At 45.3% G+C, this 18654-nt stretch overlaps 1 protein-coding gene across 1 annotated transcript in view; it reads right to left on the bottom strand.

Moving 5' to 3' along the window:
• Positions 1–338: 338 nt before the first annotated feature.
• Positions 339–18654, bottom strand: part of LOC139752216 (uncharacterized) — a 173999-nt gene continuing 155683 nt past the window's right edge. The window contains exons 2-3 of the mRNA XM_071668228.1: positions 3624–3832; positions 339–467 (exon numbers count right to left, since the gene is read on the bottom strand). Coding sequence (XP_071524329.1) covers positions 339–467; positions 3624–3832 — 338 coding nt within the window. The remainder of the gene's footprint in view (positions 468–3623; positions 3833–18654) is intronic.

Raw genomic sequence — 18654 nt, 5'->3', positions numbered from 1 at the left:
CGGGATCCCCTGTCAGAGGAGAGAGAGAGAGAGAGAGAGAGAGAGAGAGAGAGAGAGAGAGAGAGAGAGAGAGAGAGAGAGAGAGAGAGAGAGAGAGGTGTGGGTGTTCGCCAGTGAACACATTCGTTGCTTATAATGTTCTCTAGGTAGACTGCGTGACTGCTGTGTGTGTGTGTGTGTGTGTGTGTGTGTTCTTAATCACCTATCCCATCGAACCCTTGGGTACCTCAGCAAGGAGCATCCCCTACCAGCAGGGACAAGGATAAGGCTCTACCTCAACTTGCTTCAAGAGTGATGTGTGACAGTCGGTTCAGCAACCCACTCGTGACGAGAACATATTAGACTTGGCTCCCGCTGCAGGTGAGGGGGATCTCGTTCATAAAGTTGAGGTCGGGGAAAAGTTTGGTGCAAGCGATCAAGTGGGGCAAGGCATTTCTGAGGTCGATATCAACATGGCCTATATAATGCTGGCCAACACGAGAGTCAAGTAAATAAATAATACTAGATCTTAGATGCGCAAATTTCACTGGTCTTTGACAAGCGAACCTGAGATGGTACCGTTCATGAACACGATTTGGACGTCGTTTGAAAAAGATTCAGTAACACTTTCAAAGTAGTAGAAGGGACAAATGTGTGAGTGTGCCAGTGAGCATAAGACGTTCCTGTTTCAAAAAATAGAAGAAGCCGAAGAGGTTGCTCGTTGTGTAGGAAAATAGCACTTAAAAAAACTCAGAAGGACAAAGAGCCACCAATACGTAGTAGCTGACGTAAATCTCATTTGAGAAACTAAGAGGCTTGCGCGTCAACGGGAACGTCAGTTAAGAGGCCTGTGTTGATGAAAACAGCTAAAGTAACCCAAAAGATCTTTATAGTTACGTTAGAAGTCAGAGAGTCATTACTATATCAACTGGGTCAATACTTACATACTTTGTAGGCCAGAAGCTTTGGTAAAGATTTAAAACGATATATATATATATATATATATATATATATATATATATATATATATATATATATATATATATATATATATATATATACATATATATATATATATATATATATATATATATATATATATATATATATATATATATATATATATATATATATATATATATGTATCTTATTTACAACTGAGGATACAGGCATGTCCTAAATCCAGCTGCGTTGCTGAGGGGAGAAAAAACGATTTGTAACAGATTGGAATAAAAGATGATGATACGCTGCTATCAACGATCAAATGGGACGAGAGCAAATGGCACACTAGGCCAAGACAAGTTCAATCTGGGGACACTGAAAGATACGACACACGAGATAGTTAAGCCCTTAACTACTCCTCTCCGTAAGCCGATCGTTAACGGGATGGGATCAAGAAGAATGGGAAAAAAAATCTGCCAATGTAACACTGACGTTCAGAGGAGGCAGTGAATCACTGCCCAGCAATCATCATCGTCCAATCAGCTTAAGGTCTGCAGTGGGTAAACTGGTGGACACCATTACCTGGGATGAGACTGTAAATCATTCATACGACCACCACTAAATACACGATCCTCAAGGTGGATTTTCTCGACGGAATCGCTCATGTGTCTGATGAATCTGCTCGATTTCTTTCATGCAATAATCAACATGTCTGATGAAAGGGGTTAATATCAGCCATCTACACTTTCTAAAAGCATTCAAATGCTGCTAATATAAGTGAAGTCACATGGTATAGATGGGAGTTGGACTAGGATAGTTAGGAAACTGGCAGACTGGCCGTGATGAATGGTCAAGCCATGAACGGTTAGACGTAACAAGTGGTGTGCCACAAGGATCGCTCTTGGGACCAGTGCTCTTTCTCATATACATTAATGATACTGATTGTAGGGCGCACTGTAAGACATCTAAATCCGCGGACGACATTAAGTTGGGGAAATAAATCCACAACAAACTGGAAGTCTGCCGCTTCAAAAATGACGTAAACAAACTGCTATCATGGCAGCTGAAGTCTGAGATTGGTAAGAGCAAAAGGTTTACATATCGGCAGCAAAAATGGAAAGGCGAGCTATAACCTGAATTTTCTGTTAAGCTGCACAAGGTGAAGCAGGAAAAGGACTTGGGTGTGATAATCTGTGGTGACCTAGAGCCAAGAAAACAGTTCACGGAAGTGGTAAAAAAATGGCGAAGATAATTCTTGGATTCATCTACTCAACTCACTGGTGCGTCCTCATCTGGCATATAGTGTCTAGCTTTGGTCACTCTACCTACTTGAGGAAGAGACGAAGACAGAATGAAGACAGTGTAGAGGCGAGCAACTACCACGATGATTCACGGCTCGAGAAGCAAATCCTACGACACCAGAAGAAAAGAACTGAATCTATATAGTTCATAAAGGAGAGGAATGCGATCCAATACAGGTATTCACAGTCATTTGTTTCGATAATCTTCACCTCACGAGACACTTAAGGAGAGATTCGTCTGATTTTCACGAGTAATAATGAATATAAACTCGTGGGCGAGTAATAAGTAGATAACACTATATGATAAATAGAAACCATAGCAGGTCACTTGTGGAAGTAGATAACACTATATGATAAATAGAAACCATAGCAGGTCACTTGCGGATGTAGACAACACTATCTAATCATTAGAAACCATAGTAGATCACTTGTGGAAGTAGACAACACTATATGATCATAAGAAACCATAGCAGGTCACTTGTGGAAGTAGATAACACTATATGATAAATAGAAACCATAGAAGGTCACTTGTAGAAATAGACAACACTATATGATCATTAGAAACCATAGCAGGTCACTTGTGGAGATAGATAACACTATATAATCATTAGAAACCATAGCAGGTCATTTGTGGAGGTAGATACCACTATATAATCATTAGAAACCAAGGCAGGTCACATGTGGAGGTAGATACCACTATACAATCATTAGAAACAACAGCAGGTCATTCACAATGGCGGCGATATCATGACTGATATGCTGATAATCCTATGTTATCAGGGGTATGGAACACTAGATACCATTAGAGCACATTAGAGAACACATCCCATCCGAAACCACCGAGGGAACAAGCGGTATTGCGACGCAATACCGAGGCGGACAAGACTAGACACCGCAAGAGAGCCGTAGAAAACACTACGGATCATTAGAAACCACGAGAAACCCCCCAACGATAACTGAGAACACTGTGGTCGGGCTGGGTGCTTATCTGGCGTGCTCCATCGGCTGATAAAGAACTGGGAGATAACGCTATGGTAGCTCACACACACACACACACACACACACACACACACACACACACATACACTAGATAACACCAGACACCCGTCAGAAACCGGCGTGGGGTGTGGGAGGGGAGAGAACACACACTAGATAACATCAGACACCCGTCAGAAATCGGCGTGGGGTGTGGGAGGGGAGAGAACACACACTAGATAACACCAGACACCCGTCAGAAACCGGCGTGGGGTGTGGGAGGGGAGAGAACACACACTAGATAACACCAGACACCCGTCAGAAACCGGCGTGGGGTGTGGGAGGGGAGAGAACACACACTAGATAACACCAGACACCCGTCAGAAACCGGCGCGGGGTGTGGGAGGGGAGAGAACACACACTCACAGCGACGGAGAACTTGTGGCTGGGGCGGATGTTGATGGGGCGCTTGCGTTCGGTGGGGACATAGCGGTAGAACTCGGTGCCGTTGTGGTACCACTTGAGGGAGTAGAGGCGGGTGGCGCGCAGGTCGTAGGAGCAGCGGAGGAGCGCCTCCCCGCCGGCGAAGGAGTACTCCGGCACCTCCACCCCCTTCAGTAGATTCCCAGCCGCACCTGCAGGGTACAGAGGCGTGTATATGTATACATGCTTACACTGCAGACGCTGGTATAAATCATACATAAGCGAAGGAGAGCCATTTTACACCATATTCAGGGGGGTCACAGAGTGGTACGATGGGTGACAAGATAGTCATTTGGGGGTCATACAAATATATCTGGTGGTCATACACAGTTACCTTGACTTGTACACATCATCCTCATGCCTATGAGTATACTCATGGATATATATATATATATATATATATATATATATATATATATATATATATATATATATATATATATATATATATACACACATTATCACTCAGCTCAACATGAGAGAGTCAGATTACCATCATTTCAGTCTATGTTCCTTAAGGCATTACGTTTTTGAAGTCCAGAGTTTATTGATGATGAGTTTGAGATGTATTCTACTGGATCCAAGTTCAAGTAACTTAGATCTTTCATTGATAAATCCCTTAAGTTGGCAAAGAAATCATTTTATAGAGTTAAACCCAAACCTCCCCTTGATACCAAGAACCATTTAGTTCTCCCTTTTAATAATAATTTCACTTTACTTCCCATGCTGCTTAAATCCTTTAATGTAAATGTGGCCTTCAACAAAAACATTACTATAAACAATAGCTGAATCAGGAACTCAACAGAAATTCTCCTGGATGCATCTATAAAGTGCCATGTAGAAATTGTGATAAGTTGTATGTTGGGCAGACTGGTAAGGATCTTTCTGTTAGACTTAAGCAACATAAATATAGTATAAGAACGGGATAAGAATCCAATGCCTTGTTTAATCATCTGGGGTCCGGATGTGGATACGGAGCTGTAGTTTCGGTACATTACACATGACAGCTAGAGAATGGATGTGAGCGAATGTGGCCTTCTTCGTTTGTTCCTGGTGCTAACTCGCTAACGCGGAAAACAGCAATCAAGTATGGGGATATATATATATATATATATATATATATATATATATATATATATATATATATATATATATATAGTTTGAAGACCACATCAGCCCGGGATAATTCTATGAAGGGGAAATTGCACTTCCCCAGCAATTCAGATAATATATTCATACTGCACAATACACAATAAGTTTCACGGAGGAAATCCACCACATTAGATGCTCATATTTAACAGATTTCAAACCCCAACACCACGACGCACACTAGTCAATCCTTTGCGCTATGTTGGGATTGGAAACTTCGTGCACTGTGTACACCTGATGAGGTGGATTTCCTCCATGAAACATGCTGTGTATTGTGAAGTTTGAATATATTCTCTGAACTTCAACCGAATTGCGATTTCTTATATATATATATATATATATATATATATATATATATATATATATATATATATATATATATACACACACACACACAAAAGATTCTATGGTTTCCCCTCTAAAACACTCAAATACTTTCGAGTTCCCGAAGGAGCAATTCTATCTCCAACCCTCCTTACTCTCTCCCTACACGACCGTACATTAACTACAGCGACCCAGAATACGATGGCCCTCTATATGCAGACGACCTTACGATCACATCACAACACTCTAACAACACATAAACAACAAGAACAACACACTTCACAACCTTACACAGGTGGAGCGATGGCTCATCTACAACAGATTGTCAGCACCTCCACACACGTCCTCAATCACTCTCTTCACCTCACACAGACACGAATCCAACCTACACCTTCCAGTCTCCAGGAATGGACTATCTCTTCCAATGAACGAAACACCGACCATCTTAGGCCTCACATACACATATGACGACCACTCCCTGCACCACCATAAAAAAAGACATATCAGAACAAACACCAACAGACTAAATGTCTTTAGAACAATAACTGGCAACAGGTTTAGAGAAGAGAAGCAATAACCAATATCCTCCAGAAACCATTCACCCGCTCCACTCTAAACTACGCCTCACCTCACCACCCTCTTAAAAGCGAACACGACACACCTGCAAACCGTCCAAGACAGAGCACTCGGAACAATCAGTGGCTACCACAGCAACCACCGACACTCAACATCTATACAGTGAACCAAGATCCTCCCTGGACAATCGCGCCTCAACACGCTCGGCACCCAATTACTGTAACAGCACTAGATCCCTCCCAGCCATTCCATAACTCTAACCAGCAACCCCGGAGTAGATATAGGAAGCTTACCCCTGCCTCACACGTCAACAGCCTCGCCACAAAGGTTCCCCCCCCCCCCCCCACATTCCCTAACGAACAGAACAATGACAAAAACACATACACAGTGAAATGACCAGGACAGGTACTAAACCAACAACCACCCTCCCGGCTCAGGTCTCACGTACCATCCTCCTTAAACATACGCCCATCTGAAGCCACACTCTCTAGACAAACACGGGTTATATTATACTGTCAACCCTCTGGATATCACCCATCCTAATAATACTACTACTATATACATACAAACAAATAAAAGAATATATATATATATATATATATATATATATATATATATATATATATATATATATATATATATATATATATATATATATAACTATGAAAGCGGAGTCCGGTAACACCTACATCTAATCAGCTGTTAATCTATCTACTTATCTATCTTTCCATCTATCTATCTATCTATCTATCTATCTATCTATGGGTTATGTAACAATTCAAGATGTTAGCTTTTACCGCTCGAGGAACGGATGTAAGGACCAAAGGTCAACATCTGAGGGTAAATACACCCTACACCTGACCATAAAAGGTAAGGTCGAAGGTCAGGCCAAGATACCCAAGGGTCGTGCCGCCGTGCTCAAGGGTCGCACGGTCGTGCTAAAGGGTCGTACCGTCGTGCTCAAGGGTCATATCGTCGTGCTCAAGTGTCGTACCGTCGTGCTCAAGTGTCGTACCGTCGTGCTCAAGGATCGTACCGTCGTGCTCAAGGATCGTACCGTCGTGCTCAAGTGTCGTACCGTCGTGCTCGAGGGTCGTACCGTCGTGCTCAAGTGTCGTACCGTCGTGCTCAAGTGTCGTACCGTCGTGCTCAAGGATTGTACCGTCATGCTCAAGGATCGTACCGTCGTGCTCAAGGGTCGTACTGTCGTGCTCAAGGGTAGTATCGTCGTGCTCAAGGGTCGTACCATCGTGCTTAAGAGTCGTACCGTCGTGCTCAAGGATCGTACCGTCGTGCTCAAGGGTCGTACTGTCGTGCTCAAGGGTCGTACCGTCATGCTCAAGGATCGTACCGTCGTGCTCAAGGATCGTACCGTCGTGCTCAAGTGTCGTACCGTCATGCTCAAGGATCGTACCGTCATGATCAAGGATCGTACCATCATGTTCAAGGGTCGTACCGTCATGTTCAAGGGTCGTACCGTCATGCTGAAGGGTCGTACCGTCATGTTCAAGGGTCGTACCGTCATGTTCAAGGATCGTACCGTCATGTTCAAGGATCGTACCGTCAAGTCCAAGGGTCGCACCGTCATGTTGAAGGGTCGTACCGTCATGTTGAAGGATCGTACCGTCATGTTCAAGGGTCGTACCGTCATGTTCAAGGATCGTACCGTCATGAGCAAGGATCGTACCATCATGTTCAAGGGTCGTACCGTCATGTTCAAGGGTCGTACCGTCGTGCTAAAGTGTCGTACCGTCGTGCTCAAGGATCGTACCGTCGTGCTCAAGTGTCGTACCGTCATGTTCAAGGATCGTACCGTCATGTTCAAAGATCGTACCGTCATGCTGAAGGGTCGTAACGCCATGCTTAAGAATCGTACCGTCAGGAAGGTCTTCAGTGGTCCTACCCCGACAGTAAGGTCTGAGCAGAGACACCCTTCGTCAGGAAGGTGTTGACTGGTCCTACCCTGACAGTAAGGTCTGAGCAGGGACATCCTTCGTCAGGAAGGTGTTGACTGGTCCTACCCTGACAGTAAGGTCTGAGCAGGGACATCCTTCGTCAGGAAGGTGTTGACTGGTCCTACCCTGACAGTAAGGGCTGAGCAGAGACACCCTTCGTCAGGAAGGTGTTGACTGGTCCTACCCTGACAGTAAGGGCTGAGCAGGGACATCCTTCGTCAGGAAGGTGTTGACTGGTCCTACCCTGACAGTAAGGGCTGAGCAGGGACATCCTTCGTCAGGAAGGTGTTGACTGGTCCTACCCCGACAGTAAGGGCTGAGCAGGGACATCCTTCGTCAGGAAGGTGTTGACTGGTCCTACCCCGACAGTAAGGGCTGAGCAGGGACATCCTTCGTCAGGAAGGTGTTGACTGGCTCCAACCCTGGACGGGTAATAAAAACAACAGGTCTTCACAAACAAGGTTCTTGGTACTGGTGGCGCCCCTGGCCAGGACTCAGTAAGGGCGTCTTCTGTGGTCCTTCAGCCACGACGGGGAAGCACACGACGTGCACGGTGGCGCGAGTAAGGCAAAAAGGAGCAGGTGAGAAAAAGGAAGGTAGTTAATGGGGCAAATGAGGCAAACTGGGTAAGTGAGGTCATTTGGGGTAAGGGAGAGCAGGAGAGCAGGTCAGTCCGGCTGCTGGAGCCTGTACGCAATCCAACGCGGCGTAACGGTGCATGCTGCTGGAGCCTGTACGCAATCCAACGCGGCGTAACGGTGCATGCTGCTGGAGCCTGTACGCAAGCCAACGCGGCGTAACGATGCGTGCTGCTGGAACCTGTACGCAAACCAACGCTGCGTAACGGTGCGTGCTGCTGGAGCCTGTACGCAAGCCAACGCTGCGTAACGGTGCGTGCTGCTGGAGCCTGTACGCAAGCCAACGTGGCGTAACGGCACGTGCTGCTGGAGCCTGTACGCAAGCTAACGCTGCGTAACGGTGCGTGCTGCTGGAGCCTGTACGCAAGCCAACGCTGCGTAACGGTGCGTGCTGCTGGAGCCTGTACGCAAGCCAACGCGGCGTAACGGTGCGTGCTGCTGGAGGCTGTACGCAAGCCAACGCCAGAAACACCACAGCGCTAAGTTAGCCAGAGGCCTTGGGGAGGGTGGTAACGACGCCTTACCACCCTACGACCAATGACCCCCCAACAGCCTACGACCCCCTGGAGCTGGGTGGCTAACCTCCCCTTACCTACCCGGGCCGGTAATTCACTCAGTTAACAACATCAAAGTAACATCCGTCCTCCACACAACCGCTTTGACCCTCTCCCTCCCTGACCAGACCAGAGAGAGAGAGAGAGAGAGAGAGAGAGAGAGAGAGAGAGAGTCTGGCAATGGTGTGTGGACACGTCAGCGGAGAATATGGAATATCCAGCAACAGTTACGGGCGCTGCCTATTTCTCTGACCACTCCACTCCACTGCGGGAGGAGATGACTGAGGGAGATGACTGGAGGGAAATGATTGGAGGAGATGACTGGAGGAGATGACTGGGGGAGATGACTGAGGGAGATGACTGGGGGAGATGACTGAGGGAGATGATTGGGGGAGATGACTGAAGGAGATGACTGGAGGAGATGATTGGGGGAGATGACTGAGGGAGATGACTGGGGGAGATGGTTGGGGGAGATGACTGAAGGAGATGACTGGAGGAGATGATTGGGGGAGATGACTGAGGGAGATGACTGAGGGAGATGACTGGGGAGATGATTAGAGATGACTGGAGGAGATGATTGGGGGAGATGACTGGGCGAGATGATTGGGGATATGACTGGAGGAGATGATTAGAGATGACTAGAGTATATGATTGGAGGAGATGATTAGAGATGACTGGAGGAGATGATTGGAGGAAATGACTGCAGGAGATGATTAGAGGAAATGATTGGAGATGATTGGAGGAAATGACTGCATGAGATGATTGGAGGAAATGACTGCATGAGATGATTGGAGGAGATGATTGGAGGACGCGGCTGAGGGGATGACGAGGAGCCACGAACGCAGATCCGTTAGTCAAGTCCAACTGTGGCAAGACGTGTAAGCTTACGACACCTGCAGCTCTGCAGTAGTCAACGTAACGTGAAGTTACGACGGCTTTAACTGGTTTATGGCTTCTATACACAATTCATCACAGAGAGAGAGAGAGAGAGAGAGAGAGAGAGAGAGAGAGAGAGAGAGAGAGAGAGAGAGAGAGAGGGGGGGGGTAACCTGATTAAAACCCTTCAGCTTTTTGAAACCAGTTTAACGAGGCAGAGTGAGGCGAAAAAAAGTACAGACGGGACAGAAACTTACCGGAAAGGATATACAAAGGAATACCTGGACACTATACGTAAGAGGAGTGGATGAATGGGAACTGACTGTGTGAGGTGGATGAATGGGAACTGACTGTGTGAGGTGGATGAATGGGAACTGACTGTGTGAGGTGGATGAATGGGACTGATGGGACTGACTGTGCGAGGTGGATGAATGGGAACGGACTGAGTGGAGTGAATGAATGGGAACTGAGTGAGTGAAGTGGATGAACTGGAAATGACTGTGTGAGGTGGATGAATGGAACCGACTGTGTGAGATGGATGAATGGGAAATGACCGAGTTGAGGAAGTCGCGACTGACTGCTTCCACTACACAGAAGTTACCCACAGTTCTATGATAGTAGGAGGAAGGGGTATAAGAGATCGGTGATGGGAGAGGTGGGAGGTCGGGTCTACGAGGGGGAGGGTGAGGGGTGTCTACGACTGTAAACCCTTCCCCCTCCCCAACCACCCACCTCCCAACCACCCACCCCTCGTAGAGTATAAACGGGCAGTTACACACTACAGAGAAATGGCCAGAAAAATATCACCCCACAACGTACACTAAAAAAAAACCTAAATTTCCAGTATGTGCGACCAGCTTGGCTGGCCACCGCACGGGGCGAGGCAGTCAGTCCTCACACCCGCCCGAGGGAGGAGCAGAAGTAGAAAGAGAGGGGGAAGAGGAGGGAGGGAGAGGGGAATGTACATACGTGAGGCAAGGAGCAGCAGACAACAGAGACTTACCCAAGTAGGAGGAGAGGAAGAGAAGCAAAGGGAAGGAATATGATCACAACTTTTAATTTATATATATATATATATATATATATATATATATATATATATATATATATATATATATATATATATATATATATACAACTAGTACAATGTATAAGACAAATACGAGTCGAGTTTCATCAATTCCCTAAACAATGTCACCCGGTCTGAGGCCAGTTCACCTTCAATCAAGTAATTGGTGTCAAAGAGTTTGTTAAACTTCGCCAACCAGGAGCGGCCAGATGAGCTTCCCTGGTCGTCTCTCCCGTTGGGCGAGACCCTTGATTGAAATACAGGAAGAGGTGCTACCAGCAGCTGATACGATCTGATATATATATATATATATATATATATATATATATATATATATATATATATATATATATATATATATTTACATATATAATAGATATGTTTGAAGGAATAGTGGTTCCAAAAATGTTATATGGTTGCGAGGTGTGGGCTATAGATAGAGTTGTGCGGAGGATGGTGGATGTAATGGAAATGAGATGTTTGAAGACAATATGTGGTGTGAGGTGGTTTGATCGAGTAAGTAATAATAGGGTAAGAGAGATGTGTGGTAATAAAAAGAGTGTGGTTGAGAGAGCAAAAGAGGGTGTTTTGAAATGGTTTGGTCACATGGAGAGAATGAGTGAGGAAAGATTGACCAAGAGGATATATGTGTCAGAGGTGGAGGGAACGAGGAGAAGTGGGAGACCAAATTGGAGGTGAAAAGATGGAGTGAAAAGATTTTGAGTGATCGGGGCCTGAACATGCAGGAGGGTGAAAGGCATGCAAGGAATAGAGTGAACTGGAACGATGTGGTATACCGAGGTCGACGTGCTGTCAATGGATTGAACCAGGGCATGTGAAGCGTCTGGGGTAAACCATGGAAAGTTTTGTGGGGCCTGGATGTGGAAAGGGATCTGTGGTTTCGGTGCATTATTACATGACAGCTAGAGACTGAGTGTGAACGAATGTGGCCTTTTTGTCTTTTCCTAGCGATACCTCGCACACATGAGGGGGGAGGGGGATGGTATTCCATGTGCGGCGAGGTGGCGATGGGAATGAATAAAGGTAGACAGTATGAATTATGTACGTGTGTATATATGTATATGTCTGTGTATGTATATATATGTATACGTTGAGATGTATAGGTATGCATACTTGCGTATGTGGACGTGTATGTATATACATGTGTATGTGGGTGGGTTGGGCCATTCTTTCGTCTGTTTCCTTGCGCTACCTCGCTAACGCGGCAGACAGCGACAAAGCAAAATAATAATAATAAAAAAATATATATAACATACGACTTGCACATAACATTCACTCCCTATTCCACAAAGATAAACATTTATCTACACGAAAGCAGCAAGGGAACTTCATGTCCTCAGAACATCCTGATCCCAGAGTTGGACGAGAGCAAGAGTTCCTCAAGCATCATTATCTACAAATCACTCATCCGCTCACCCCTAAACTACGCCTCACCCGCTTCAGTAATCCATTTTATCAAAAGCAATCACAACAAAGCCACAAACCACGCAACAAAACCAGGCACCCGGAACAATCACAGGCTGCCCAGGAACCGCAAACATCCAACACAACGAAAACATGAACTCCTCCTTCCCCCAAGTGCCATCCCACCTCAGGACGCACTCAGGTCTCTGCTACAGCACTAGGCCCCTTCCCATCCACACTATTTCATACCCAACCAACAACCTCCCACCCAATCAGACATGAAAAGTTTACTCCTGCTTCACACTTCACCAACCTATACCCACGGATCCTCCCCAAGTACCCAAGGAGCACAACACTGAAAAGAAATACACACACGCCGAAATGTCCCGACGAGCACTAAAAAACCTCCTTCCCAACTCAGTCTTGAGCACCATCCCACCGGTCATACTCCCATCAGAAACAACACTCCCCAGACACGTACGTGTTACACTTTTTCTTCCAGGCTCTGCGCACCCCATCCATCACTACAACATGATGAACACAGATTCAGTAGATCTCGAAAACCTTCATGTCCACGATGCAATTACCACAATGACCACAATGAACATTTAGTGCTCAGATGTCCTGCATTTATCCGTTGGCTAAGTATTTCTTTTTTCGTCCGTTGGCTACGTTTTTTTTTTCTTTCGTCCGTTTGCTACGCTATTTTTCTTTTGTCTGTTGACTACGCATTTTTTTTTATCTCCGACTGTTGAAGACACAAAGGTTCACCGAAGATGACACCTCTCACTTTTGGTGTAAGCACTTGCTGGGTGGTTGGGCCATTCTTCGTCTGTTTCCTGGCGCTACCACGCTGACGCGGGAAACAGTGATTAAGTACAAAAAGAAATAAAAAAAAAATGATAACAGCAATAATATATATATATATATATATATATATATATATATATATATATATATATATATATATATATATAAAGTAAGAGAACACATTGCCGTGGAAAAAAGTATGAGAGTTACAGCCGGACTTCATAAGAGACATGATGAATTATTATCCCATCCAATTTGGACTCGAAAATAAATCATGTCTCCGTTAACTGTGGTTTTAGCCTTCATATATATATATATATATATATATATATATATATATATATATATATATATATATATATATAGACAAAGAGAGAGAGAGAGAGAGAGAGAGAGAGAGAGAGAGAGAGAGAGAGAGAGAGGCGTGGCCAAACATGAGACAGTAGTGAGGAACGTTATAAAGATAGCGAGGTAGAGTTTAGAACAGAGGACTGAACCTTTGAGGGAATATCCTCACTTGGCCACCTTCTCTGTTCCTTCTTTTGGAAAGTTAAAAACGAGAGGGGAGGAATTCCAGCCCCCCCCTCCCTCCCCTTTTAGTCGCCTTCTACGACACGCGGGGAATACGTGGGAAGTATTCTTTCTCCCCTATCCCCAGGGATAATATATGTATATGTGTGTGTGTGTGTGTGTGTGTGTGTGTGTGTGTGGTTTCGGTGCATTACATATGACAGCTAGAGTCTGAGTGTGAACGAATGTGGCCTTTTTTGTTTGTTCCTGGCGCTGCCTCGCTAGAGGCGGGGTGGCGACGGGAATGGATGAAGGAAGCAAGTATGGATATGGTACATCTGTATATATGTGTATGTCTGTGTATGTATATGTATGTATACGTTGAAATGTATATGTATGTATATGTTCGTGTGTGAGCGTTTATGTATATACATGTGTATGTGGGTGGGTTGGGCCATTCCTCGTCTATTTCCTTGCGCTACCTAGCTAACGCGAGAGAGAGCGGTGAAGTATAAAAAATAAATGTATATATATATATATATATATATATATATATATATATATATATATATATATATATATATATTCTATTATGTGATTAATGAATGAACAAATATTTATGTTCATTATGATTCATATATCCACAGATAGATGAATATCTTGACATTCTCTCGATATATTTACAGAAAATCACAGAACATATATTCTTCGTGAATGTGGTCTGGCGGTTGGGTCGTTCGTGTTGTCACCCTGGCGATCGTCTGCTCCGGCACTGTTTCCTCTCAGCGACCAAGACGCGCCGCGCCGGATGGTCGGTCCCCTGGATGATTCGGACTAACCCCCCCCCCCCCCCCCCCATCGTCACATCGCACGACCGTTGCCAGCCGTTTAACAGCGCCACTAAGAAAAAAAAAAAGGGGGGGGGCCGTCAATTTCACGACTGGTGTCCGACGCCTGAGGGAAGCCCTTGAGTGGGTGTGTGGTAAGATCACATCGACCTCCCGCAGCGATAAACGCAAGACTCAACTGCATATCACAAGCGCTGTAACCGTTCCCGACGTCGCAAAATGCGGGAGGGTGAGAGGATTTTTGTTTTTTTTTATAGCAAGCGTCGCCGTACGAGAAGCGTTCCCCCCCACCTCACCTCACCTCGGGTGAACCATTTCGTGAGTTCTTGCCTCGTCTTCCTCTCCTCCCTCTCCCACCTACCACCACCATTACCAGATGTTGCACTAGGTCCCTCAAGGTGAGAGAGATAGATAGATATACAGACTAGAGAGAGAGAGAGAGAGAGAGAGAGAGAGAGAGAGAGAGAGAGAGAGAGAGAGAGAGAGAGAGAGGTGGGAAGAATGTCCCTCCCCATCTACCACTACCGCAGTGGAACGGCCAATGAGGGAGGATGGTACGCGTTTGGGAAACAAAGAGTAGCAGAAAAACCAATTCTGTCGTGAGTCGGTTCTTGAAGGAAATTTGTTCCATGATGACAAGAGAGACGCGGGGTGGTAGCAGGAGAGGGGATCCATCGAATAATGAATGAACACTGGACTCACGCAGCCATTCGGATGAAAACAAGTTTGAGGAATGAGAGATATTACAGAAATGGGAGTCACCAAATTATGCAAGAGCTTAAGATGAAGAAGGTGATCTAGTCGGTAAACCTTACCATTATCACACTATGTAATGGACGTATGTAACTAAAATACGAAGTGTAACATCTTATGTAATATATCAATCCACTGGGGTCTGAGTAAGACCCATTGTGACGACTGTAATCCCTTTGCGCTACCGCTCACACGATGAGCATGGGTGGGGGGGGGGGGGGGGGCATAATGAAATTGCCGGCGTTACCAGCATAAATTACAGGGAGTAACCTCTCTCTCTCTCTCTCTCTCTCTCTCTCTCTCTCTCTCTCTCTCTCTCTCTCTCTCCGCACACACACACACACACACACACTCACAGCGAAACAAAATAAGTAGGCAAATACGAGTCTATAACACTAACACATTTTCCCCCACCCTCCTACCGTAGTGAACACGGTACAAATTTCGGCAGCTGGTGAGGGGTTAGTTGGCGAGGTCATCATACAGTGAAGACGCGTCCCACACCTGCTCCGGCGACACTTTACCGTACGTTTTCCCTGACCTTCCTCCTCCCTTCCATTGTCATCGTCACTTCCATTATCATCGTCACTTCCATTATCATCGTCCCTTCCATTATCATCGTCACTTCCATTATCACCGTCCCTTCCATTATCACCGTCCCTTCCATTATCACCGTCCCTTCCATTATCACCGTCCCTTACATTATCACCGTACCTTCCATGATCACGTACCTTCCATTATCATCGTCCCTTCCATTATCACCGTCCCTTCCATTATCACCGTCCCTTCCATTATCATCGTCCCTTACATTATCATCGTCCCTTCCATTATCACCGTCCCTTCCATGATCACCGTCCCTTCCATTATCATCGTCCCTTCCATGATCACCGTCCCTTCCATTATCACCGTCCCTTCCATTATCACCGTCCCTTCCATTATCACCGTCCCTTCCATGATCACCGTCCCTTCCATTATCATCGTCCCTTCCATTATCACCGTCCCTTCCATTATCACCGTCCCTTCCATTATCACCGTCCCTTCCATGATCACCGTCCCTTCCATTATCACCGTCCCTTACATTATCACCGTCCCTTCCATGATCACCGTACCTTCCATTATCACCGTCCCTTCCATTACCATCTTTTATCTCACTCGATATCATTCTTATCTCATTAGCGTCCCTTATAGATTATTTCCACCCAGAATCAAGAGTCCATTAACATATATATATCTTCCACACCCGAGATGTTCTTCTGGGGAGCTCCTTAACTTCGAACACACACACACACACACACACACACACACACACACACATATATATATATATTTATTTTGCTTTGTCGCTGTCTCCCGCGTTTGCGAGGTAGCGCAAGGAAACAGAGAAAGAAATGGCCCAACCCACCCCCATACACATGTATAGACATACACGTCCACACACGCAAACATACATACCTATACATCTCAATGTACAAATATATATACACACACAGACACATACATATATACCCATGCACACAATTCACACTGTCTGCCTTTATTCATTCCCATCGCCACCCCGCCGCACATGGAATACCATCCCCCTCCCACCTCATGTGTGCGAGGTAGCGCTAGGAAAAGACAACAAAGGCCCCATTCGTTCACACACATTCTCTGCTGTCATGCAACAGTGCCCGAAACCACAGCTCCCTTTCCACATCCAGGCCCCACACAACTTTCCATGGTTTACCCCAGACGCTTCACATGCCCTGATTCAATCCACTGACAGCACGTCAACCCCGGTATACCACATCGATCCAATTCACTCTATTCCTTGCCCTCCTTTCACCCTCCTGCATGTTCAGGCCCCGATCACTCAAAATCTTTTTCACTCCATCTTTCCACCTCCAATTTGGTCTCCCACTTCTCCTCGTTCCCTCCACCTCCGACATATATATTCTCTTGGTTAATCTTTCCTCACTCATTCTCTCCATGTGCCCAAACCATTTCAAAAAACCCTCTTCTGCTCTCTCAACCACGCTCTTTCTATTTCCACATATCTCTCTTACCCTTGCATTACTTACTCGATCAAACCACCTCACACCACACATTGTCCTCAAACATCTCATTTCCAGCACATCCACCCTCCTGCGCACAATTCTATCCATAGCCCACGCCTCGCAACCATACAACATTGTTGGAACCACTATTCCTTCAAACATACCCATTTTCGCTTTCCGAGATAATGTTCTCGACTTCCACACATTCTTCAAGGCTCCCAGGATTTTCGCCCCCTCCCCCACCCTATGATTCACTTCCGCTTCCATGGTTCCATCCGCTGCCAGATCCACTCCCAGATATCTAAAACACTTTACTTCCTCCAGTTTTTCTCCATTCAAACTTACCTCCCAATTGACTTGACCCTCAACCCTACTGTACCTAATAACCTTGCTCTTATTCACATTTACTCTTAACTTTCTTCTTTCACACACTTTACCAAACTCAGTCACCAGCTTCTGCAGTTTCTTACATGAATCAGCCACCAGCGCTGTATCATCAGCGAACAACAACTGACTCACTTCCCAAGCTCTCTCATCCACAACAGACTTCATACTTGCCCCTCTTTCCAAAACTCTTGCATTCACCTCCCTAACAGCCCCATCCATAAACAAATTAAACAACCATGGAGACATCACACACCCCTGCCGCAAACCTACATTCACTGAGAACCAATCACTGTCCTCTCTTCCTACACGTACATATGCCTTACATCCTCGATAAAAACTTTTCACTGCTTCTAACAACTTGCCTCCCACACCATATATTCTTAATAGCTTCCACAGAGCATCTCTATCCACTGTATCATATGCCCTCTCCAGATCCATAAAAGCTACATACAAATCCATTTGCTTTTCTAAGTATTTCTCGCATACATTCTTCAAAGCAAACACCTGATCCACACATCCTCTACCACTTCTGAAACCACACTGCTCTTCCCCAATCTGATGCTCTGTACATGCCTTCACCCTCTCAATCAATATCCTCCCATATAATTTACCAGGAATAATCAACAAACTTATACCTCTGTAATTTGAGCACTCACTCTTATCCCCTTTGCCTTTGTACAATGGCACTATGCACGCATTCCGCCAATCCTCAGGCACCTCACCATGAGTCATACATACATTAAATAACCTTACCAACCAGTCAACAATACAGTCACCCCCTTTTTTAATAAATTCCATTGCAATACCATCCAGACCTGCTGCCTTGCCGGCTTTCATCTTCCGCAAAGCTTTTACTACCTCTTCTCTGTTTACCAAATCATTTTCCCTAACTCTCTCACTTTGCACACCACCTCGACCAAAACACCCTATATCTGCCACTCTATCATCAAACACATTCAACAAACCTTCAAAATACTCACTCCATCTCCTTCTCACATCACCACTTCTTGTTATCACCTCCCCATTAGCGCCCTTCACTGAAGTTCCCATTTGGTCCCTTGTCT

The sequence above is a fragment of the Panulirus ornatus genome, chromosome 2 (assembly GCF_036320965.1).
Source record: "Panulirus ornatus isolate Po-2019 chromosome 2, ASM3632096v1, whole genome shotgun sequence".
Classification (NCBI taxonomy): Eukaryota; Metazoa; Arthropoda; class Malacostraca; order Decapoda; family Palinuridae; genus Panulirus; species Panulirus ornatus.
Note: the sequence above shows the minus strand (reverse complement) of the source record. Positions and strands in the feature narration are given on the sequence as shown.